Source organism: Cyrtonyx montezumae, unplaced genomic scaffold (genome assembly GCF_038088225.1).
Source record: "Cyrtonyx montezumae isolate F1298 unplaced genomic scaffold, pur_monq_1.0 scaffold_0, whole genome shotgun sequence".
Classification (NCBI taxonomy): Eukaryota; Metazoa; Chordata; class Aves; order Galliformes; family Odontophoridae; genus Cyrtonyx; species Cyrtonyx montezumae.
This window is the reverse complement of record NW_027071824.1, coordinates 26,411,866-26,437,375: the sequence shown is the minus strand read 5'-3', so window position 1 is coordinate 26,437,375 and position 25,510 is coordinate 26,411,866. Positions and strand designations below refer to the sequence as shown.

The 25,510-nt window shown below is 42.7% G+C and overlaps 1 protein-coding gene and 1 pseudogene across 1 annotated transcript; one reads left to right on the top strand and one right to left on the bottom strand.

Moving 5' to 3' along the window:
- The first annotated feature begins 778 nt into the window (after nucleotides 1-778).
- On the top strand, nucleotides 779-19,015 carry CUNH1orf198 (chromosome unknown C1orf198 homolog). Its single transcript, XM_065730586.1, has 4 exons — nucleotides 779-1,226; nucleotides 6,942-6,992; nucleotides 14,544-15,095; nucleotides 16,978-19,015. The coding sequence occupies exons 1-4, from the start codon at nucleotides 879-881 to the stop codon at nucleotides 17,032-17,034; spliced, it is 1,008 nt and encodes a 335-aa protein (XP_065586658.1). The 5' UTR covers nucleotides 779-878; the 3' UTR covers nucleotides 17,035-19,015.
- On the bottom strand, nucleotides 6,482-6,600 carry LOC136049037 (5S ribosomal RNA; annotated as a pseudogene).
- Nucleotides 19,016-25,510: the final 6,495 nt, after the last annotated feature.

Sequence of the window (25,510 nt, the reverse complement as noted above, 5' to 3'; positions counted from 1 at the left end):
TACTTATCGTTTTCCATCCCCTTTTGTGTCATCAGACAACTGGTCTGGCCGTCTCATTTGAGCTCTTAAGTGGGAGCTGCTGATGTACTGTAGGCCCAGCCATTTATCTACTGATATTAGAGAAAGTGTGTGTGTGTGGGGGGGGGGGGGGAATAGACTAAGTAATTAAAACCTATTGATCTCTTAATTTTTGTGATTTTGGAATATACTGTGAAGATCGTAAAAGGGCTTGTGTGACTAGTCAGTGTGAAAGACAAAGCCAATTTAGCCTTAGGCAAGTGCAATGCAAGATCTGCCTGTAATTACAGTACTGGGAAAAACAGATTCAAAGAACTAAGGTTGCAGAGAGCTGTGCTCTTGGTGCAAGCTCCTCACGGTGCTGGCAACAGCTTTCAAAAGATCGGAGCAGTGGGCTAATGAACGTTGTTTTTAAGGTGCATGTTTTGCACTGCACTCTTGCTCTGGGTTACAAACGCAGGAGCTGCGGTTGTCAGGAACTGATGTTAAGGAAGAGGCCGGCGCTGTGCGGGAACTCGGATGCCAGGTGCCGATTCCTGGCTTCCTTCACTCCCCTTCAGCAGGAGCTGCCCGAGGTAGAAAGTAGAGCAGGGGAAAAGAAAAGGAGCGCAGGAAAGGAGCCCCGGCGGCAGGAGCTCGGCTGGGAGCGGCCACGAGGGGCGGTGGGGGCGGTCGCCGGGCGTGCGGGAGGCGGGGAGGGGGCGGCGGCCGGCGTTTATAGGGAGCGCGGGGAGGCGGCGTCTGCGGGAGCGGAGCGGGGAAGGGAAAGGACGGGAGGTGGAGAAGGAGAAGGCGGATCCCGCTCCGCCGCGTAGTGCGGCCGCTTCGGTGCGCGCGGGGCCGGTGCCGGCGGGGCGGCCATGGCCTCGATGGCGGCGGCGATCGCCGCCTCCCGCACGGCAGTGATGAACGGCAACCGGCCGCTGGACGAGCGGGAGCGCAAGCGGTTCAGCTACTTCTCCTCGCTGAGCCCCATGGCGCGCAAGATCATGGCGGAGAAGGAGCGGATCCGCGAGCGCTACGGGCCCGAGTGGGAGCGGCTGCCGCCCCGCCAGCAGGACGAGATCATCGACAAGTGCCTGGTGGAGCCGCACGTCCAGGCCCGCTACGCCGCGCACCGCGGTGCCGCCCGCCCGCCCGCGCAGCCCGCCTGCTACCCCAACCTGCGCCTCAACACGGGCCAGAAGGTGGTGCGCTTCGGAGACGAGGTACCGGGCGCGGCCCTTCGGTGCCCGGAGGGGGTCCGCCATGGCGGGGCCTGCGGGAGGGCGGTGCCGGCCGTGGCCGCGGGGCTGTGCGGGCGGTGGGCCCTTCGGCTCGGCAGACGGGGCTCGGGAGCGCGCGTCGCGGTGCGCTTGTGGTCCCTGACAGCCGGGGGTTGCCCTGGTGATGGATGGAGTGCGGTCTTTCCCGTGTTACGAGCCAAGAAAAATGGGGGTGTGGAAAGACTGAAGGACAAAAAGAAATACAGCCACCCTACAGCATAGATGTTAGAGCCTCTGGGGCCGCCTGGCTAGTGGAGGAGGGTGGCAGTGCTTCCAGAAGAACCAAAGCGAGTGTCCCTGCATGGAGCCGTCCCATAGCCAGAGCTCCTGTGCAGAAGGAGCTCTGATCACTGATGGCTGAGGGGGACCTGACAGCGCTTCTGACTCTCTGTCCCTATCTCTGTCTCTTTCTCTCTCCATATGTGAGACTTCCTTTGTTTCATTTTCCTTAGCGTGTTCGTTTTGCATGGGTTGTTTTCTCTTTAGCGTGATTTCAGAGCCAGTATCTTTCATTCTCCTAATTTAATATTTTAAAGTGACCTGTTGTTAATTAACTTACCTGACTACCACCAGAACAGAACAATCTGCTTCTGCACTTCTAGCCATCGATCCAGTTTAATTTGAGTGGTGCTTCTTTCAGCTGGCTCGGCAGAACCCCTGCGCTGGGGTTTGTAGGAGGTGTGTGTGAGAAGCATCGAGGTTCCTGCCTGGCTTTCTGGCACAAGGCTGTTGCTTGTGCTTCGTGTGGCAGAAGGGTACAGTGCCATACTGCATGCACTCTATCCAGAGTCAGACAAGCTGTGCTCAAGCTTAGTTGTGTGTAGTTAGTGATACCCAAAGTTCTGTGTGTTTTCTGATAATAGGCCGTCACTGCTGGCGAAAAGGAGTGTAAAGAGACAGACAGTCTGGTTGTACAAACAGCCCTTGAAACCTAAACTTGAAGTTATTTCTGAAAGGACTTAGCTGAATGACTGTGGAAACTGGGTATGTTCAGTGCTCCTGGTCTCAGACAGCTCTGCTGGGCTTTCTGCTTTGAATCATGTGGATCCAGAAGGGAAGAAGGCATGTTGTACATGGTTGTGCTGCAGCATATGGAAGCAATAATTTCCTGTTCATCCAAATTACAGCTAAAGTGTCCATCTGAAAGTTTTGCACACTGCTGTCCTTTTCCTTCTCCCCCAAAATACATCTGTAATACAAATAGTATAGTTTCTAGCTATTGTGCAGCCATTAACCGATGAAAGCATAGTTCATCAAAATACGAAGTGTTTAATTTTGGAAGCGTGTGCCTCATCTGACTTCCTCCTTGACTTCCAAGCTGAAGTTAATATAAAATGCTTTTTTGATGAGAAGAGATTCCCCTCATTTTGGCATTCTCCATTTCCATTTTAGTTCTTCCAACTGCAGTGTTGAGCCTTGGAGCTTTTCCTGGCACCTCATCTGATAGCTTCCTCTCCCTCTGCTCTCTCTCTGGCATTCAGCCTGATTCTTGGACATCTGCCCTGGCTCACTAATCACTCCTCCTTGTCCTGCTGTTTCAGAGCCACTGCAGCCACTCTTGCCATTTCAGTTCAACTTTCCAGGCTTGTAAATGCTTTGCCTATAGAGCTTTGTTACCATGCTGTCTTCGGAGCTGACAGCTCACTGAGCTGTACTGCTGCTGTCTGTGTAAGATGTGACTGGTGCTCTTAGTGCAGTAACCTGGAACTTGCTTAGAGCGTGGTTAGATTGGTTCTTGCAAGGACATTGAGAACAGCCTGCACACCCCCAAATCTCTAATTGATATCTCAGTCCTTACAGTATGAGTGAGCATGATGTCCTAGTGGTGTTCCTGTTGACACCTGCTCCGTAAGCATCACATTTGCAGCCACAGAAGCATGGCTCAGTGTTCATGTTAGCTGATGCTGAAATCTGTAGCAATCTATCAGTGCTTGCTTAAGCATGGAAAGTTTATGTCTTTTGCCTCACGTTCTGTGGAGGACATGGGAGAAAGCATAATGCTGAGCACACTGGTTCACCCATCCAGGGCCCTCACCACTTCTCACTTTAATGTGTGTGGTTGTTTCAATAATCTCGTACAGAGGATATATTTAGCAGTCTTACAGGTGGTCCCCTCTTTCTTCTCACACTTTTTTCCATGCAGCTTCTAACGCCAAACTGATTTCCTGAACTTTTTGTGCAAGACTGCAGTGTAGAAAACTAGCACTTTATTGTTGCAGAAGTCAGCTTGTGTTAAGCACACAATGTTAGTTCGATGTCTTTTTAGTTCAGTGAAAGATAGTTTAGTTCATGCAAGTGTGTGAACCTCATGAGGTTTAACAAGGCCAAGTGCAAAGTATTGGGCTTGGGTCAAGGCAGTCCCAGGTAGGAATACAGATTGGGAGAAGAAGAGCTCACCGAGAGCAGACCTGCAGAGAAAGACTTGGTCCTGGTGGACAAAAAGCTGAACGTGAGCCAACCATGAAGATGCTCAGAGGGCTGGAGCACCTCTTCTGTGAAGAAAGGCTGAGGGAGTTGGGTTGTTTTTTTTTGAGTATATTGAGTATTTGACAGGCAATCACAACGATGAAAATTTTTGTTGAATAAAGTACCATGTGAGTTAGAAAACGTTATGCAGATTATATGGAGGAAAGACAGGTAAGGAGATTTTTTAGCTTCATCAGTCGTCTTTTGGTAGGGAAGCTACCTGATGCTAATACAGTATTTGTTTTGTTTTGCCTTAAGAACTTTGTCACCAAGCCAAAGAATCGACCCTTTCAACTCCTACTTAAAAATGCTTTGTTGCAGCAAATATTTAATATATGCTCTGATGTCAGGGCCTGATATAGATTTGTGGTTTTAAAGAATAAAAAATGCAGCATGGCTTGGAGTGCAGTTAAAAAGCATCATAACCAGTAAGTCCTGTTCTGACAATGCATTCGCCAGCACAGAAGCCCATTTGTTGGTAGTTTTGTGATGGCACAGTCACTGTCAGCTGCTCTGAGCAATGCTTATGTCAGAAAGGCTGGCACCTTTCTCCCAGTGCCTTCCGTTTTGAAATTCTGTGCTGTTTGGCAACAAGCTGCCTACATGTAGCAGGCATAGATTCTATTAAAAAGAATCACTAACTAAGGGTTTTATGAGTCTATGATTAATATATTCTGCAGCTGGTTCTTGAAGTGAAATGTATGATTGGATTTTTGTGTCACTCCACTACCCCTGGCTCCTCCTTTTTCTTTCTTTTTTTTTTTTTTTGAAGCTATGAAATATGTCTTACGAGGCTTACTTTCTTCCACATAGGTTCTTTAACACTAATGAACAAAAGTATTTATTTGCCTTCTGTCTGGAAGAAAGCTTTGTTGTGTGGTGAAAACAAAAGCTGATCAGATATGGATCTCTCCTAATCTGTGTTGACGATAAACAGCCTCAAAGCTGTTTTCATTTTTAAATCTCATCATTTACTTTTGTGAATCTTAAAATTGTTTATGTTTTTGCTTCTGTTTTCTTCAAACGTGCAAGAACTTGTTTATTTCATGGGAAACAAAGTTCTTTCTCAGATTTTGTTGGTCACAAACGTGAATCAGGCGCATCAAGCAGAAAACAGTTGAACTGTATTATTCTCCTGCTGCTCCCTTGGTCCTCTCTATGTCCTCTGAGAACCAAAAAGTGAAGGCTGTAAACTTCCCTTCTGTGACAATGGACAGAACCTGGTAATTGTCCATTTTCCTAGCTTCAAGTACACTTCAACTAACCATAGACATCAACTCCTTGAAAGGCCTCTTGAATGTGGACAAAGTTCTTCAGGCTCGCTGGCTCTGAAGTGCATTGGGATGTGCAGCCTGAGAAGAAAAAGAGAAAAACATGAAAAATCTCCTTTTCTTTCAAGAAACTCCTCCAGCCTAACAGGAAAGAAAAGGGTGGACTCTTTAGCAGCGTCTGTTGTGATAGCACAGGGGAAAATGGCTTCAAGCTTGAAGAGGGTATCTATTTAGGTTGGAAGTAAGGAAAAAGTTTTCTACAGTGAGGATGGTGAGGCACTGGAACAAGTTGCCCAAAATTTGGATGTCCCTGTCCCTGGAGACTTTGAAGGCAAGGCTGGATCAGGCCGTGGGCAACCTGATCTGGCTGTGTATGTCCTGTTCATTGCAGAGGAGCTGCACTAGGAGCCTTTAAAGGTCCCTTCCAACTCTAGGGATTCTATGATTCAAGCAAATGTCTACTATTTCCATCTTCTGCAGTTATCCAGTGAAGTCTTAGATATTTTCTCCAATAAGAACTTTTTAACAACCAATACTTAAATACTCTTAACTTGTTTTGGGAGCTTTTTGTCTAGCTAAGCTGGAGAGTGACGTTGTATGCCAACAAGTTCAATGGCAGTTGACAATGAATTCTACTGAATGGAAAACTGACTTGCTCCATTCTGTAGGGAGGGATCTGCCCTGGTGTATGGCAACCTCAGGCCTTCACTCAGTCTTCCCTATCCCCATTCCTCCTTCAGGCAGCCTTTTATAAAGCAGGGCTCACTAGCAGCAGCAGTATCTTCGCTGAGGTGAGGATGTGTTTCCTGCCAGTGTTGTCTGTTAGTCCCAGATACAGGAGAATTGGGAACTTTCTTGGATCCACAACGATGGGCATTATGGCTTGCTGCCAACTTTAAAAGTGGTTCATTTTGCATGTTCTGTAAATGTCTGGTAATCCTTTACAAGGAACATTTTAACTTGCTGTGCCCTGCGTACTACCAATACAAGTTTTTCTTCTGCTGTTTTCCACTGACGTTGTCAGATAGTTAATAGTTTGTTTAAACCAACTGTACAGATGGCTGACTTGTAACCTGTCTTATTGTTGGGTTTAGTCTCATATGAAGTTTTTTATCCCCTGTTCTTCAGATAGTAATCCTTGTGAGCTACGAGGAACTGTCACAGCTGCCATAGCAGATGAGTTAGCCAGAGCCTTTTGACAAGAAGTCAGTTTAACCAGCAGCAGCTCCCCATAAACTCCTGAGGTAAAATCCACTGACAACTCTGCTTACATGCCTGGAGCTTTAAGGCTCTCTGACAGCAAGTGGGAGTTCGCTGGATTTCACTTCTGTCTTTTAGTGCTGTGGCTGATGTCCAGTACTAGTTTGTGCAGACCCTGTTGTTATGCTTTTATGATGTTTGTTGTATTATTGATATTCCACATCATAACATCATGTAGTCTATTGGGAGTTAAAGAGTAAAGGCCTACAGCACCTAGTATTCCCAGGAGGTCTCCCATCCAGGTACTAACGAGGCCCGACCCTGCTTAGCAGCCGAGATCAGACGACATCAGGCGCTGCCAGGGTGGTGTGGCTGTAGACAGAAAGGGCAGTCACAGAAAGATGGGGGATTCCTATGCAAGATTTTAAAGCAGTTTGTTGAGAAAACATTTCAAGATGTTTAGGCTAGGTTAAATTTTCATATACTTTGTAGTTTAAATAGGAATACTAATTGGTAATACTTCCCTCAAGGAACTTGCTTTCAGTCGATCTTGGAATGTAATTAGTGACATACAGAAGTAGAGCCCTCACTTTCTAGCTACTTCTCTGGTAGTGGTTATACTTCTAGCAGTGCAACATGATGTTATCTGAATGATCCTCTAAGCAGATAAAGCCGTTCTGATTTTTTAATTTTATTTCTGAATTCTTGAATTTTATTTCAGGATATAACTTGGCAAGATGAGCACTCAGCTCCATTCTCCTGGGAAACAAAGGTAAGTATGCATCACTTTTAATGTTGCTTTGTCATTTGATGCTGTTCCTTCTGCTTTTGTATTATATTTTGATACTTGATAGGCAGTGTTCCCTTTGTTCTGAAGAAGCTGTGTACAGTGACCATACTGCAAATGAAACAAGCTGGTGTACTTTGGTTTACGTCAACAGAAACACAAAATGTACTGTGTGAACCAGGGCTCTTACTTCAAGTGCGGGTGTAAACCTGATTCATTCCAAATGATTTGATTCTTTTACTGTAAGTTTTCAAAACAATTTTCCATGTTTATTGAGGACAGGAAATTTAATCTCAAAAATGTGTTTAAGTTATTGTGTAAGCATAGCTGCATTTCACATTTGAAGGCAGGAGAAAAGTAGTCAGGGAATGGGGTGAGAAAGGTATAAATAAACTTCATTGTTGTTTTTTTATTATTGTTGGTATTTGATGAAGCCTGTCTTATCCTTCATCTTTCTGTTGTGTATTAGAATGTAATGGAACTTGTTTACCTGGGAAGCTTGTTAATGCTATGCTAGAAGCAACGTGTTCTTTTCCTCCACCCCGATATTTTGTTAAAGCATTATTTACAATGGTTCTCATAAGGCTAAAATGGAGTCAGAATACTGTGTTTGCGAACCTGCATTGTGAGAAAATACAATTGTACCATGTTTCAGTTGGGAAAAACTTGGCTCATTACTTTTCTCAATGGGATATGATGGCCATGCTCATTTAATTGTGTTTCAGACTTTGTTTTCTAAATTTATCAGACAGAGAAAGCTGCTTTTCCCCCACCTTCTTTTTTTTTTTTTTTTTTGCCCTTGAACTATGTAGATATCATGCATAAGCTTATGGATATCATCTTAGCCTGATGCAGAGTAATTATCTGGAAATGCCAGTGGATACTAAATTAATCCAGTTGACCTAACCCTAGAGTTGTTGTCAGCCTTCCTTGTTCAAGGTCACTGCCTCTAACTAGCAGCCCATCTGTGCTCAGCAGATGTAGATTAACCTATAACTTGATGTGGCTCGTGTGGATCCCTGCAGCCTACACTGCTGCAGTTTAACAGAAACCATTGTCAATCTTCTCTCACCTTAAAACTGTGTTATAAGCTGTGGAGGATTCCTGGTAGCAGGAACCAGCTAGCTCAGTCAGGCCCTCCTGTCTTTCAAGGCCCTTGGAAAAATAAGCCACTGACTTTTAGAATAGCACTAGAGAGGCTTTTAATATAAGTGCACTTGGATGGAGCTGTCAAGAACAGTTGTGAGAAGGGTGTGATACTCATTGACTGTAAGGTGAAATAAATCGTTTGTTGGAGACAGTTGTCTCTTCCCCCTTTATATTTTGATGCAAACTCCAAAACTCAGTCATGAGAACGTGTCAGCTGTAATCATATTTTCAAGCTCTCACTTGATAAAATGTTACAACTTCTGAATATTTGAGCTTCCTGGAGATGGTGCTGTCTGTAATACACTGACCAGTGATCCATGATGACCTGTATCTGCAGTCAAACGGTTTTCCTCTTTAATGGGCAGTTGTCTGTACTTGTATGTCCAGTGAAATTTTTTTTCAACCCAACTTGTGGGTTTTCCTTTGCTGCATAAGGCTCTTTCTACTGCCTTCAGGTGTCTCAGAATAGAGGTCATCAGTCTATCAATGGTCCAGTTTCATGCCTTTCTGTAACGTGTGGAAAATTGCAGGATGACATGGAAACACTTGTGTGACTGCTGAAGAAAAGTGAGGCAAGGGAGGTTGCTTTAGGAATTTGTCTCAGCTAATCAAGCTGGGCTTCTCTGTTTTCCCCTTCCTCCTCCCTGCTGTGCTTCAGCTGCAGGGTGAAAAGCTGAATGACTTTTTTCCTTGAGCAGTACTCTAGGGAATCCATTTTGTCCTGCTTCACAGCATGAGTGTCGGTTGCTTTGTGTGGGTTCCTCCTTTTGTTTTCTTCCCAGTGGCTCATCATATTGTGAGAGCCTTCCAGCCCAGCCCTTCAGCTGCTGAGTCTTCTGGTTTTAAAGGCTGATGTCTTGCTTCATGCTTACTCTTTGATCTCTTCCCTAACCAGTACTTCAACAAGAAAATGTTGGAATGCAGTTTCTCCATGAGTTACTGTCCGAGTAGAAAATATCCTTGCTCAGTCAGTTCAGCCTGGGGAAACAGTGAAGAAACCTCAATGGGCTGTTCAATAAGGGTGCAATGTTGTCAAGCACGTTTGGTGTCTTGTGAGCCACATCTGTTCCCACTCTTATTTTAGGCTGTCAGGATTTCATTAGCTCTCCCTCATGATGGGCTATTCTTTCCTTTTGTGTTGTTTTTTTGTTTTTTGTTTTTTACACATTAATGCTGTTGCAGCAGAATACCTTCGTTCTTCTGTAGCTGTGTATGAATGAGCTTCGGCTTACCTGTGGAAGAAAATGTGACAACTGATTTCTACTTTTGCAGAGAAGGAGGAAGTAGATATTTAAATCTGTGAAGCCGTTGGGCTTTCTTTTATTTTTAACACTAAGACTGTAAGAAAAAATATGAAGTAGAAAAGTCAGTAGTTGTTTGTAGGACAGCCGTTTTTGGACAACTGAGGAGGTGGAGGGAACAGTGGAGAAAAGGCAAAGCTATGTTTTCTGCAAGTTGGAGCTGTTGCATTGGTGACAGTATTGCTTCCAGCTGATTGGGCAAGGACGCATTTTTCTTACAGTAGATAATGCAGCGAATTCCCTAATTTCATGGCTGTTTCACTTAGCATTAGAATGCTTTACCAAATTGCTTTCATTTTGGACAGAAGGTAGTTGAGGATTTGATAACCTCCCTTCTGTCAGAAGTCAGTTTTCCTTGTTCTCTTTTTAAACACAAGTATGAGATAAGAGTTAAGTTGCATGTTATGAGCACATAACGTGTCAAATACTCCCATGAATGTTTCCACTGTTGAGGCTGCAAACAAAGCAGAAACACAATGTGAATGTTTGAGCCAGCAGCTAGGCATCATTTGAATGATCTAATATTTTTAGTGGAAAACTAGCACTTCTCAAAAGGATAATTACTTGAGAAGGAACACATTCTCATGGCACTGCAAATAAACTGACATTTTAGAACTAGAGGCTGACTTGGACGGAGTGATTTGGTTCATGGGTGGAGCCCTCATGAATATAACACATGAAATATGGGTTGCTCTTTTTTTTTTTTTTTAGTATTATTTTACTTTTTTAAACTGGGGCCAAAGCCAGGTTTGTGAATTTAGGGCATTCTATTTATGGCTAAAGGTTTAAGTGAGATGAAAGCTGACATTTTGGCTAAGTTTAGCCTTTGAGGTTTCTTGGTCTGTTTGATGTAAAAATTGAGTGAAACAGCACAGATCTCAAGACATAAATGGAAAACAGGAATCATGCTTGGCTTTGGAAATAAACTTTTGTTTTGTTTTTAATGAATTTAATAGCGAGCAGAATATATAATTTGCCTGCCACCTTGGTTTATCACAGAATCAAAGAATTGTAGGGGTTGGAAGGAACCTCTAGAGATCATCGAGTCCAGATTCCGAACACACTGAATGCCCAGAGCAGCATGGAAACAACTTGGAACCATTTCTAATTTGTGCTGTTAACTAAAATAAGTTTAATTCCAGATGTTTAAAACAAAAACTCGACCACCAAAAAAAATCTGTTGCTACAGCTAGAATAGTTGTGGTGGCAGCTTTAGGGAGCCCTTTCTATAGGGGTTGACTTTTTCCTCCTTCAGCTCTCTTCTGGGCTACTTTTCATGCTACTTATAAAAAACAAAACATAATATGCTAACTATTTCCTATATCTAAGGGCTAAAACTAATTTTCAATATCCTTATTTGTACAACTCCTAGATTTCTTTCTTTTTTTCTTTAAAAGGAGAAAAAAAAAGTATCAGAAAATGATCTTTTTTCCCTCCTTCCTCAGTAGCCTGATATTAGGATTGTTTTTCAACTTATGATTATTGATTTGGAATAAATGGCAATACTTTTGTGGAAGGAAAGAAGAGGGATGCCTGAGATTTTGGCTTTTTCCTTCACTTTTTGAACTAGATTACAGGTATTTAAAAATCACTGCAGTAAGACTACTGCTCAGGATTAGTTATTGAGCAAAAGAAATAAACTGTGATAATAGGTTTATTTTAATCTGGATGGCCTTGTGTTCTTGGCCAAGGATTCAGTTACCTGCATCAATCTTTGGACAGCTGTTTTTAGCATAAAACCAGGCACGTGCCAAACACTGATACACTGAGTTTGCTCAGGCTTGCCAGTAGAGGAGACAAACTTGTGTCCAGAACCAGACTGCTGTTCATATCACCAAATATTAGATAACAGAATTTCCTCTGAAGCTACATGCTATGCCTCTTTCATGTTATCTTTTCGTATGGGCTAAAATTACTTGGACTGTTTTTGAGTGCTCTGTTTTTGCCCTTGTGATTGGTCTCTGCTGACCTAAGGATTTCTTTCTGAAAAGGTCTATGAAAAGATCCTGAAAACACCCACAGGAAACAAAGTTAAAACTGCAACAAGTTTATGCCCCTGTTTATTCTGGTTTTGTCCGTTCAGCAAACCAAAGACATTTTCTAAATCTTTTGAACTTGGCTTTCTTACCTCTGCATATATCAGGCTTTGCTTAAAACAAGCTGCTTTTGACAATGTTTCTGTAGTCTTTGTCTCAACAATTTAGATTTTTCAGGCTGCCAAGCAAAACAATTTGTTTTGGCCGTGATTGCGTGTCTGTTTAGTAAAATACTACACATTCCTGATGAGTGAATAAGTTGCTTAAAAAAAATAATAAAAGTTCCTGAGTTCTTGTGGTCATCTTGTTTTTAAGATAGATTTATGAACTGAAGCCCGATTCCATAAATCATTAGGTTCTTGAAGTGTGTGGTACCTGTCTTATAGAATACATTGTTTCCCATGAGTATGATTGGGTGGGTTATCTCTGCCTCCTGAAGGATACTGAGGTAAGGTCTAAAGAGTTTAAATGTATCAAAATGATAAATATCCTAACATGGCCTTTTTAAGGAAAGATGGAGACGTAGCTTCCTAAAAACTTCAGTTTTGCATATCGCTTCTCTTTTATCTCTTGGGCAGAAAGGTGATCCAAGACGTTGGCATCCTTTACTCTAACCCTCGTAAAGGAATTTGATAACATAGAAATTGCTTTTTAGGTTTCTAGGTTGAAGGCTTCTCACATGGCTCTTCTCTGTCTCGATATGAATTCATCTTCTGCTCTGGTTTGTGACTGTTTGTTTCTTTTTGTATTGTATTACCACCTTTTGTGGCTTGAAAGATGTTTCCTTTCATCACCGACATTTCTCAGAGGTTCAGACACCTGACATTATTTTGTATGTCTTGCTGCCATTGAAATGCAAAGTCATTTTGTTGGGTTTTTCTTCTTTCCACTTTTTGTTCTTTAGCTTCTCTTCCATCAGTGTTCTGCCCAGATTTTGTTTCCAACATCTGTCTAGCAGACACAGGGCTAGGATGGCCTCTCTCTGCTCAGCACTGGCCCTATTTCTCACTTGAGCTGAGGTAGGAAAGGATCATTTTACTGAAGGTGCTCCTGTGATGGACTTTTGCCACCGTCATCTCTAGTGTAAGGCTCTGGGAAAGGCTGAGAAGAAAGGAGACTGAGGAAGGATAGGAAGTAGCACTGGTTTAAGTACCTTCTCTTGTAGGAATTAAGTCTTCCAAGGAGCCATAAAAACAACTTTTTTTTTTTTTCCTTTGGACATTAGGGAAATGCGTGCTCACTTTATATTGTGGATTGTTTGTTTTTTTTTTTAAGCTGGGATTTTGTCATTTTTTATGTCTTAAAGCATCTTAACTTCAGGGTGATGCATCTCTACTCAATAGCACTGTCAATTGAACTTAGGGAAACAAATCCTATAAATTAATACGGAGAATAGCAGTCACTGAATAATCCTCAACATTGCTGTGTCCATGGGCTGTTTACACAGAATTCATCAAATGGAAAATTGGGTTTAAAAATAAAAATAAAACAGTCTGTTTATTTCCTTCATTATTCGGTGACACGATATATTCTTAATGGAATCATGGAACTTAATGCTTCCCTGCCTATAATCTCAGAAAAATATATAAAAAATGTACTTCTTTAGAACTATATGAATGTTGATTCATGAGTCAATTACGTGTAGCCAGCTGCTGGCCAGTTTACATGACAAAATTGTTTTGAACCAAAACAAATCTGGCTTACAAATAATCAGATGCTGTGTTAACATTTGCATTTTGATGAGAAGTTCAGAATATGAAATATGAGGTATGCAAATCCTAAATGTGGAGTCCCTTTGAACGTAATGTGTACAATAGCACAGAACTTGAGATCAAGTTACTGTCAAGGCTACTGTTAAAAGCAGTACGCAATTTGGACTTTTTTTAACCTTAATTCTGCAGATGTTACTGCAGTTTTATTCAGGAAGGTCCTGTAATGAAGTAGAATTGGAAAAAAAAAATAGCAGTGAACTAAAGGTGTATAAACAGCTGATAGCAAAGTCTACTGTTTGAAATGTCCTATCAGCTTTTTGCAAACTAGTCAAGTCCATAATAACAGCGTAGCATTAGCTGAAAATGCACTATTTTTTCCCCCACAATATTTCATATACAGTAACATTTGAATGTTCTTTAGAGTGAAATAAGCCTTAACTTTCACTGGCCTAAAGGCTGTCAAGTTGTTGGTCAAGGGTGCTGAAGTGTGGTAAGCAAAGTGAACGTTTTGTAGCACTGTTCACCCTTGTGTGGCTTTTGCAGGATCTGTTTCATGCTTTAGCTGTGGTCTTCATCCTTATTGCAGGTAAAAACAAAACACAGCTCTGGGGTGAGTGTTGAACAGGCCATGCTGGAGTTGTTTCTCACTTCAGAGTGGCAATAGAATTGTAAAAGTACTGATTTACACATAGTCATTACATCCAATAATTCTGTCTTGGAAGTAGGTGGAGTTATAACATACTGCCCTGCCAACTGTATCAAAGACTATACTGGAAGTCTGCCCTTTCAGCATTTTGTGTTGGTGTTTTTTTCTGCTTAATCTTCTTGTGCAAAACATGTATAGCTTTCAAAATGCATCCATAACTATTCTAATGTTTTAGTGCTGTTCTGAGGGACATGGTTTAGTGGGAAATAGGCGATAGGTGGACGGATGGACTGAATGATCTTAGAGGTCTTTTCCAGCCTTTGCTATTCTGTGATTCTGTCATTCTGTCATTCTATGCACCATCTTGGATGGGACTTAGTCACTCAAATAAATCATATTTTCAACCATATTCATATTATCAGTCAGTTTTCTCTCTGATTCCTTTGCAGCAGGTATGGGAGTCTTACATTTGCCTGCATATCAGACTTTTGTTAATAATTATCCTGTAGCAAGAACGGTAGACATTTATGGAAAAAAAATAAATAGATTTGCTGTAGATATCTACTACATAAGAATTGCCTAGCTCTTGGTAAAAAATATTATCTATATTCATCAAGGTGAGAATTTCATAACTGTGTCTCTGTGAAAGACTTTGAAATGCTACTTATTTTCTTTCCTTTAACTTTGAACAGAGTCAAATGGAGTTCAGCATCGCATCTCTGTCCATACAAGAACAGAGTGGTGCCCAGACACAAAATGAACAGAGGCAGCCACTTAAAGCAACACCTGGTGTCCAAGTCCCGAAATCTTCTCAGGCTGCCAAGACCCCTGGCTCTGATGGGTTAATAGTTCCCAGAAAGGATGAGGAGTCCTCGTTCTGGAAGATAAATGCAGAGCGCTCCAAATTCGAGGGAGACAAGTCTGAGTTCCAGTCCTTGACCCCCAGCCAGATCAAGTCCATGGAGAAAGGAGAGAAACCCCTTCCCTCTTTTTACAGACAAGAGTCTGCTCCAAAGGAGGTGACAAAAGCTGAGAAGCCCAGCATAACGAAACCAGAGAAGTCTGTTACGCCCAGTCTACCTTCTGTATCTCTCGAATGGGAGAAACCTCGACCCGCTCAACTCCCTGCTAGTTCTCTAGATGATTTCTTTCTTCCTGACCCACCACAGGACCTGGCATCTTCTAGGACAAACAAGGAAGATACTGATGGTACATTACTTACAGATCCACAAATGCCTGGACAGGTAAGGACTGCTGTATCCGCCTTCCTTGAACGTAAAAACCATATAACACATTAAAATATGACAAAGTCAGTCGGGAAGATTAGAAATAAAGCATTGAGACGTAGATAAGCATGTTGACTTTTTATCCTGCAAATTTAGGGAAGTCTGTTTAACCAATGTGTCAACTGCCATTGTTTCAATATAGTATTTTTTAATGTAGCGAAGTTCATAGGATAAGGGCATCATTTAAATACAACAACTGAAACGCTAACATGGCATCTATTGGCTGACTTGGGAGCAAGCTACTTAACCATTTAGGGTAGGAAGATTACAATATCAAATTTTAAAATACCTTTTTTTTTTTTTTTTTCTTGAAACAGCTTCTTGTAAAAAGCTTAACTTGACTAGTAGGTAAATTAAAATCTAGTGTTCTTTTTTGGTATACACAGCATAGCAGTGAATGGTGAGCTTGTTTCTTAGCTGTTCTAAGCCCAGCAGCCACATCCCAGTGTTTTGTCCCAGGCAGCTGGGCAGCTTTAAATGTATTTTCTCTTGAAGTCCAAAATGGAAATGGAATGAGCTCCCAGAATAGCTGCCTGAATGTGGCTTTTTTTTTTTTTCTTAAAGAAAAACAAATAACAACAAAAAAGAACCTTAAGCAGCTCAATAGTGCATTGAATCTATTTAAAAAGCAGATGCTGATCTGTGAGAAAAGGAACAACAGGATATGGCATGGTGAGGGAAAGAAAAGAAAGAGGTAGAAAGCTTAAAAACTGTGAAGTAAAGAACTGTTCTTGAAACAAAGCCACATGGTTCTGTTTGAACTGCAGCTCTGCACTCAAGTCTGATGTATTACTGTGCACCTTAAGCGTGTCACTAAGCTTTCTCTTCCCATGTTTTCACATTGGTGATTGTTTAAATTACAAACAAGATGATGTAAGGTCAGAAAGATGCAGGCTAAGGTAAATACTTGGAAGCAAAGTGAGTGGCAGTAGTTATGAGAGAGCATTAATTAAGCCACGTTAGTGTTTGGAGTGCTGCATTTAGTTTAGGTTTTAGTAGGTTTTTTTCTGTAGCGAAGGCATTATTCTTCTTGAGCTGTTTTACTACAGCAGTTCTTTAATTTTAATTTTAGATAAAAGTTATGTCATGATTTCCTACATCATGGTGTTCATTCAGTATTCATTCCTCAGTGAATGTTTTATGTTTTGAAAAGCCTGGTTTTTCTGTCTATGCAGAAGCAAACCTACCATATCTAAATGTGTGCAGATGAGGTTGAATGAAAGAATTTTCTTTATTTCCCCTTCCTGGATTCTTTCTCCAGTACAGGGAAGAGATTGCAGAAAGAGGAGATGAAGAAAAGTCATGCTCTAGAAGGAGGCTCTAGAGACTCACATGTGTCCCTTGAACAGTCTTCCTGAACACTGAAATCATTGTGTATGTCACAGCTGACAGTGCAGTGCTGCAGAAGCAGTGTGTTCTTGCTAACCAAGTGAAATCACTTATCAGCAGAGTCCAAACCACATACTTTTCTAGAAGCAGCTGTCTGTCACTGTAACAGGCATTAGTGGTGCCTGCACTATTTGTTTCTTTGCATTCTCTGCAGTGCTCCCTCTACTCTGAAAGTTGATCCTGGAGTTTTTCCACGGGCACAAAATTACCTTTTGCCTGCAGATCAGGATTTATATTCTTCCTTGGAGTTGCCTTCTTGGTCTTGGTTTGCACTTCTTCATGTCTACCATTTATTTGGTGTAGATTCATAGGCATCCTAAGTAAGGTGAAGGACTTGAAATACTGGCAGATGACAGTTTAAGGTTTCTTTTGTAAAGAAACAGTCAAGTGCTGAGTTTGTAATACCACAATTAACAGCCACATCTTTTGTTTTTGTTTTTTTCTCTTACAGACTAGTACAAGCAATGTTATCTTGAAGACTGGCTTTGATTTTCTAGACAACTGGTAAAAGGTGCATCAAAATAGTCCAAACCAATTTTGGGAAAGGAGTGAGATATCTTTCTCTTCATGTGTTAATTTACTAGTATTTGTGTCTTTTTTCTAGAAGTAACTTTCAAATTCTTAAATGTTGCCTTTGTATAAACTTTTGTAATACCAGATGCGTTTTTGGTTTTTAAACAGTGTTAGATGTGTGGTTTCATTTTGATTTATTTTTAAAATCTGTTAAATTTTTAGTAGCTACTGTTTTGAGAGCATGGGAGAAGTTACCAAATAGATGTTAAAGGAAGGAAAACAAGTGAGAGTCTCCACATCTGAGAAGTGGAACCTACAGAAGCAGGTTGTTATTTTCAATTGAAACCTTGCTAGCGTGGCTTGTAAGTAATAGCATAGCACGTGCAATGGTTCCAAAAAGACAAATGATTCTGTACTTCAGATAGCTAGCAAAAACAGTAGGAAGAATACGCATACAAAGTGCGCTGATTTCTATATCTCATTTAGTCTGGAAGTAACTTTTGTGTCACTTATTTGAAAATACTTTTCTTTTGAAGAGGGCAAAGGCATTGCCAAAATGATGGATCCAAAGCAGCACTTCTTGTACCCTTCAGATCCGCTAAAATAACCAGAAGAGTGTAAGAGAAATGACCTGGGGAAATAATGGATGTTTCTGATCTTTGGATTAAAGACTTGAATTGGGGAAGGGAAATAGGACAACACATTATGAATGGGAGAAACTGTCTTCAGGGAATACAAGCCTAACAGTTCACTGCCTCCTTGCTAGAGCATAACTCTTCTTAACAGTAGTGCTGGAAGCACGGCACTGGTAATTGCTGCAGTGTGAATTACCTTTGCATCAGGAAACCACTATGTTTATGGGAGGTCCTAGCAGCAGGAGGCTTCTTTGTATTTATAAGCAGCTCAAGGACTTATCAACTTTGGTGCTTTTTCCCCCTGGTGGGTACTTTCTCTTCAACATTCAATGTCTGGGTTACATTTATTCCCAAGGTGCAAAGAAGCATCTCAAGGTGGCTCTCAGCAGTTCTGCGTTTGAATGATCTTTGTTTGGTGTTTTAAATGTAGAGAACAAGGCTAGCTGTCACGTGAGTGTTGTCTCCAAAATGCAGCATGATTTACACACTGACTCTCAGTGTGTTTACCTCACCTTGAAGCCTTAATTCCCCCAACGCACAACCAGTGGGTGGTCTGCTCCAATGCCAAAGGTCTGACCTTCCCTTTACCTCAGCAATAGTCCCGTAGCATTTGTTTGGGGTAGAAGGCAAAGCACGGGGCTCTAATGGCTCTGCTAGGTCCCTGCCAAAGCTTTAAGAAGGTCACCATCTCCTAGACCTTGACAGTGTTGGGCTTCTCATGGATTAGCATTTGGTCAAATGCCAGAGGCAGTTACATGCACAGAACTGGCTGCTGCTGGGATTTCTTCTGCCTACTCCAAGTCTGTTACAGGAAGCATTTGAAATGTACTGGAGGAGTCCTTGCCTCTAATTGCTGTACTGCCTGCTCTGAATAAGCATTGTGTGCTGATAGAGCATTAAAACTTACTTGCTGATCAAGAAAGATGCTGTAAGCTGCCCTCTAAAAAACAGAACCACCGAGCCCCAAACCTCCAGCTTTTCTAGCGTTTTCTTAAAAGGTTTTTTAGCTAAAAAAAGGGGCAGATTGCCACAGAGTATAAGCCATTGCATAGCCTTATTTATAGAATTCAGAGGCTTCTAAACATCCTTCCTGAGACGTACACGTTCCCTAATTCACAGATACCGTCTCTGCATTCAGACTTTCTGTTGGCCTCAGCTTTACAGCTGGCTTTTTCTTAGCTGTCTTGTTTTAGGATTTCTCACAAGCTTCCAGTGTTAATATAGCTTAAAGCAACTTCAGCAAAAAATTGTGTAGGTGTGTAATTAGTGTTGACTTGCATCTCCTTTTCAAAGCTGACGAATGCTAACCCTGGGTATTATTTCTTTCATTGACTCTAATTTTCTATGCGTTCTGCTGTGCTGAAAAGTTTCAAATCCAATGTTGTGTGTTCTAATCTTAATAAGAGATGGGCAGATGTTAAAGCAAACTCTCCTACTGTTGAGGGGCGTTATTTCATATCTCTGCTAACTGTGTTGAAACTTCTCAAAGCAGAACCTGGGCTGTGTGTCTCCCCATTGGCTAACTCTACCCTGATACACATTGGGACCAGCTGGTAGAACATGCTGCAGAACTTTATACTTATCCTGGTAGGTCTTTCCTGTGCTTTGACAAGAGTTGATGCTCCTTCTTTCTTTCATATGTTTTTATTAAACATTCTTACGAAAAAAAAAGTACTTGGTCACATTTTATATTAACAATGTTTTAATAAATTCACTTTAAATAGAACATTCAAGGCTTCTGTACTACTTTGTGTTTTGTCCCTTACACCCTTCCTTCCTCAGTGCCATTTGAGTTTTTTTGGGTGTTTTGAACTTGCCTGAAAGGCAGTGAAGAACAGTCTGGTCTAGAGTTTAGAAACTGAGTCCTTCTGATCAGGAAGAAGAAAATCAATTCTCCACACTGCAGCTGGTTTTCAAACTGAGAGTGAGGCTGTTTGGGGAAGCTTCCTAGCTTTGTTGTTTTAACTGATGGGGGGGACAGGAGAGGACTTCACTTTAATGGACTTGAAATGTAACACACACACAATATCCTCAGGTAAGCCAAATCGGTATTGGGAACAATATTGCAGGAGGATTTTGAAAATTATGCTTAGTGCAGATGACCAGAACTAGCAGTGACAAAGTTTGACACAGAGGCTCTCAGTGGATGGTTACCTGCAGGTTTTAAAAGCAAGCCAGAAGAGGATGCTGGCAGAGGCCACTGCATAGTCTCGCTTTGTGCCTTCTGTCTGACACTTGAGATCCTGCCTCACAAGAGAATCAAACTTACTGCTACAGGGATGTTTATTTTTCTGCATACCCACATCTGCTCGTTTCCAGAAGTGTATTTTGAAAAGCAATTCCATTTGTTTGATCCTTGAGCTGAATTTCTACCAACTGCTAAAAGGGCATTTGAAGAGGAATTTGGTTTGGAAAGACTCAGCAGCCAATTAAAGGGTGGTATATTCCAAGTATAATTAGGATCTGGCTTACACATAGTTTCCTTCAGTCTTGCTTAAGCTCCATCTTAACTTTTAAAAGTCCGTTCTAATAAGGGCAAATCCACAGCCTCTAGGGGCTGTCTGGGCAGTTAGAGTCAGCAGGTCTCATAACTGAATACAGGCAGTGTAGAAAACATGCTGTGGCTGTCTGCCTAAGGACAGCAGAGCAGTAGATAAAGTTTATCACTGGCTTTTGCTGTAGTTGCTGAGGGCTGGTAAGGATTTGATGGCACACTTGCTTCAGGCAATGAGAAATTGGTTTTGTGGCCACCACTGTGGTACTGTAGCAGCACCCATCTTGCAGAGTCCTGTTCACTCTTCAGCGTCCCCCAGAGTGCTTGCAAGTCATGAGAGGTACAAAACCCAACTTTGTAAGTATTATTCACAAGCAGGCCCCTGGACTTTGCTGCCCAAGTTTGCCATGACCTACTTGTAACAGTTTGTTCTTGTTATTGTGAAGTACAGACCTAGCAGAACTGAGGAGTAATTATGACTACCTGAGGTAGGCCCGTAATTTGTCTGTCCTACATTTATGAGTTAATGAAAGTGAAAGCCTTTACAGAGCAGGTCGTTCTGGCATGCCTAACTCTTTGCAACAGGACATTTTTCTTATTTCAGTTGAAAATCTGTTACTGTCCTTTTTCACATGTGTGATTTACACCTCAACACATACTGCAGCCAAGTAGTCCACAGTGAGGATCTGCATCTCTCTCTGACCTCCCACCACCACCTGGAGCCCTGACAGCGCTCCCTAGAGTCAAAGAGTGTGTGGTGAGAGATGGTCACAAGATACACTTGCAGCCTTGGTCCCGTTCTCGATCTCCAAGAGATGTAGAGCTGAGATCAGATTTACTCTGTTCTAGTGGAGCAGGGAAAGAAATCTCACAACTCATCCCTCTCCCTCAGCCCTCGCTTCTGTAGAATCCTCTTCCCGGAGACATTGCTCCTTCCCATCCTCCTCCCTGCTGTTCAGAGCAAAGTTGCCAGGGGAAAGAGAGGCCACAGTTCCTCCTGCCCCTTACTAGCAGCTTGATTGTCCTGCCCCAAGTGCGTGTGTCCAGCACAGGACAGGTACCCACTCACAGGGCAGCAGGCTGCTGGCCTGGCCAGCTGCCCATTATCCCTCTCTAAGGCAGGTTTGGCTGAAAGCCTGGCAGCTGTGTCTCTGCTCACCTTCAGCCTGGCACAGTGCTTTAAAAGCTTACTGTTTTTCCTCCAGATTTTACTCTGAATTTCTTCTGGAGCAAAAGATTCCATTAGGCAACCTCTAAATCACAGCATTTATCGTCTCTGCTGCCTAATGGCTGTGAAACTTGGACCTTATTTCAGGGCACAGAATGCCCTTGGCATGTCAGTGTTTTACTGGGATGCCAATGAATCAAAAAAACATGTAGCTGCTCTGAAAATAGTGTACTGCAATTTTCTTGTAATGCCTGTCTCCAAAAAAGAATGAGGGAATGAAAGAAAAAAAAAAAGGGGGGGGGGTGGGGAGTGGGAAGTATTCTGTGTATTTTGGATGGTTCAACAATTTCAGTAACCAACCAGAGGTTCGCGCATGTGCCTGCCCTCAGCCTTAACTTCCCTTCTTACCAAAAGTGGCAAGAATGCTGATGACCCTCAAGTCAAACGGGCTGTTTGCCTCCTGGGTAATCAAATAGCCAGAGAGAAGGCAGGCTTTGAAGATTTCCTCCTTCAATCTAGGTACAAAGTGTTTTATAGGGACTGCTTTTGCTGTGGTAAAGTGGCAGCTGCTATGAAAAGCTGCAGTGACACACACTGTTCTCTAGAGGAGGGAAGAAAGAAAGGTGAGAGAAGAAGGAGCGAAGGTCAGATGGGAGTAGGAAATTCACCACACTGGGTTCTCCCTACTGTGACATTTCCCAGCCACGGGAGCTGAAGCATTGGCTCCGGTTAGCCTAGTGGCAAAATTTATTGGGACTTTCAGGAAGCCTGGACTTCATTACAGCTGTTTGTCATTAGAGGGCTGACTTAACATCCTGCTCTCCTTGCCACATTTTTCAGAACTGATATCTGCCAAGGAAGAAGCTGTGTCCTATAAGCTTGTGTTTAAGAAACACTGCTCTGGCCCCTGCATTGTACCAAACCCTTTGGCTTCCACTCTTGCTTGGCAGCAGCTCAGTTCCTCCAGAGTGGAGAATGATGGCAAATACTTGTGGCCACTAATTGCAGATTATTTTCACTTCTCCGTCCTGGAGAAACTGAGCTGCAGCCAGTGATCTAGGGCCCCCGGGAGCTCCAGCAGCCAGGCTGGCTGGAGGAACAGGATTGCGGCCTACCTGGGTGAGCTCCACAGGGCCCCACAGCGGCCTTCCCCAGCTGGCTCTACAGGCCGCATCTGGCCAAGGCCACAACAAACCTGTTGGCAGAGTCACCAAGCCAGCTCCTTCAAGCCTACAGCTATGCTCCAGTGACCTCTCACAGGCCCAAGAGCTCCACCCTAGGTCACTGCTACCAAACAGCATTGACCCATTTGGGTTACCCAGTCTTGTCACAGCTCTGAGGCATTTGGGTGCTGATGGATGGAGCAGGAACCAGGAGCTGGCAAGCAAGGCCCTGGCTTGGTGCCCCCAGCCTTGTGGGCTTTATCTGGTAGCTGGTCACTGCTCTTACAGAGAACTTCAGCTTGCATAAGTAAATAGCAGTTGTGAATTCTTTCTACTGTCCAGATTCAGTAAAAATCTGTAATAGCAGCAGCACCAAGCCCTTCTTAGTTTGTTCCCAGTTAGCCCCCCAGGGCACAACTTTTTGCTAGAAATTCCTTTAGTGTTTACTGTTAAGTTCACTGCAAGGCACTTCTGGTTTTAATTATATAGTCCTTGTAACGCTTCCTCTAGCATTATCTCAGTATGGAAAAAATGAGCATAGGATGTAGACAGATAAAAAAAAAAAACATTAATTCCAGCACTAATAATGCCATATCATTATACTCCATTACCCAGCCCAAAGAGCTGGCTTTCAGTGCCTGTATAGGAATGTATTAAATATGACAAAAATGCCTTTATCTGGAGAAGCTAATTTTAGATACCATGTTTAGTCAGGCAATGGAACCACTTAGGGAAGAACTTTTCAAACTTCCAATTAAAAAAACAAAAAACAAAACAACACATCGTAGGACAAACAGCTTTTCAGATATGCTCCCCTCACTCCATCCACCACGTGGGAGTTTACACGTTCAGCAGTGCCCATCTCTCCTGTTGTCTCTGGAGCTTGTTACTGTCTCTGTAAGGCTACCAGCCCCAGACCTTCAGCTTACAGCCCTGCTGACCCCACTGCCCTCCATCCATCCAGGCACAGGTAAAACCACATTTAATCTCTTGGAGCTCTTCACCTTGTTGAGCTTTCCTCAGGACCGTTCAGTCAGCTCTGTTCTGAATGCAGTCGCTCTCTATGAAAGCTCAGGTGGAACTGCTGGTGTCCAAGGCCATGACAGCACTCAAAGGCAAACCCTTCCCAGGCACCTGGTATGCAGGCCCACTACCTTCCGAGGACACAGGGATCGAGTGGAGGAAGGCTGCAGCAGGTAAATGTTGTAGTGCTGGGCTAGTTTTCCCTCACAGATCCACGCTGCATATGCTTCCAACCCCCTTTTCCTTCCTGCCCATGAGGAAGCAAGCTCCCTGCTCAGGCCAGGGAGGCTGGGCCTCTTCCTTGTCTCGAAGGAGGCCCTCTGTCATTTGGGAAAGATCCAAGTAGCTTTTTGGCTCCAGAAGAGCAGGCAAGACATGCATGTGTATTTGCCATGCACAATGATGTAAACAAAGTAATTACAATCTAATTAGAGAGGAAAAAACTTGCAGCACATAAGCAGCTTGTAACTGGAGAAGTACAGGAAAATATTTTTGAGTTATGCAGGGCTCTGCTGTTCAAAAATCCCTCCGTTTCTAGTTATTTCTGCCACATTTAAAGTTGCTTTTGACTTCAGCAGCCTCAGCATTCACAAACAGCTACCTGTGAAGTGTTCCTGTCTCAGAACTGCTTGCTGGGCTTCTCTCTCTGAGTTTTTGTTCCTTGCACAGCCCTTGTAAGAAGCAGCAGGATTCAGCCCTTAGGGTGGCTGTAGGGATAAAGTAGTCAATGCAAACACACACATATATATTTTCACATTCAAGAAATTAGAGCATAAAAATGCTACGCTTAGCACTGCAATGTACCTTGAGATAGCCTCATGGGATTTCATGCCGTGTGGGAGGTCCTCTGTCTATCAACAACAATGCTGGTAGTTGTTCTTATCTTTAGAGGACTGGCAAGATAAAGGCCATGGGGGGTCTGAGTCTCATGGACTGATGCCATGACTTCCTTCCTAAAGTGGTTATAAATAGCCATGGTGAAGACCACTTGTGACCATTCTCCACTGAGACTACAGATTGTGATATTTCCCTTGACAAATGACTCATGGCACTTGGTTCTTTGCTGTTAAGAGCCAGAGAGGATACCTCTTCCTCTGCTATATTTTTGAACTACATGAATCATAGCCCAATGAATGAAGCGGCAAATTTTATAATTACAGAACATCATCTTTTTCCAGAGCTGAAGTTTTTCTGAAGAGGTTTTCTATGCTGAACTCATTCGCATATTCACTGATAGCAGTCTCTTCTTCAGAGACTTCTAATGAAAACCACTGGCTCTGATCTTGATATCAAATGACAACATTCACCTCAGGCAGAAAGCCTGCATGGAGCTCAAAGCATCATCTTGACCTCCTTAAAGGGAGCAAACAGCATCAGCTGAAGTCAATTGGAAATGATCACATGGTGGGAAGTGCAAGAATTGACATTTGTAAGCCACTTGAAATGATGGGAAAGACACCTTTGTGAACACTAGCTGAAACCATGGGGTAGCTGAAGAAGAAGTGTTCCCATGCTTTGATAGGCTTCATGCTGGGTCCTGCACAGAAGTGCTGTAGTATTACACAGGGACAGGAATTCAAATGGTTGGAAATTCTTGAACATATTCCTGCAAATTCCCCAAAATTCCCGCAAAATCCTCTTGGCAGTGTCTCCTGTGACTACGGGAGAAGCTGGGCACCATGCTCTGCCAATTTGATCTCCACCTGCAGTACAGGTATCACTTTTAATTTTAGTCCCAGGAGCAGTGAAAGCTTTCTTGAGTTGCAGCATACAATGATAGATGGTCTAAATAAAGGCTGCTTAGCCTAAAGCTGGCATTCAAATGGGAAAGGCCAAGTGCTGAATTTTAAATCTAATTTTGACTGACGCTGAATTCAGCTGAGAAACTACATTTTCCTTTGGGACAGAGGTGGGTCTGTGACTGCAGGCAATGCCTCTGCAGAGCAAGCTAGGGCTTTTTTTGTACTCAGTCAGTTTTTAAGCTGAGT

Bases quoted from the DNA above. Each gene is read 5' to 3' on its own strand.
- CUNH1orf198 (XM_065730586.1), top strand. From the start codon at position 879: ATGGCCTCGATGGCGGCGGCGATCGCCGCCTCCCGCACGGCAGTGATG. The intron at 6,993-14,543 runs GTAAGTATGCAT...AACTTTGAACAG, and splicing joins CATTCTCCTGGGAAACAAAG to AGTCAAATGGAGTTCAGCAT. The intron at 15,096-16,977 runs GTAAGGACTGCT...TTTCTCTTACAG, and splicing joins ATCCACAAATGCCTGGACAG to ACTAGTACAAGCAATGTTAT.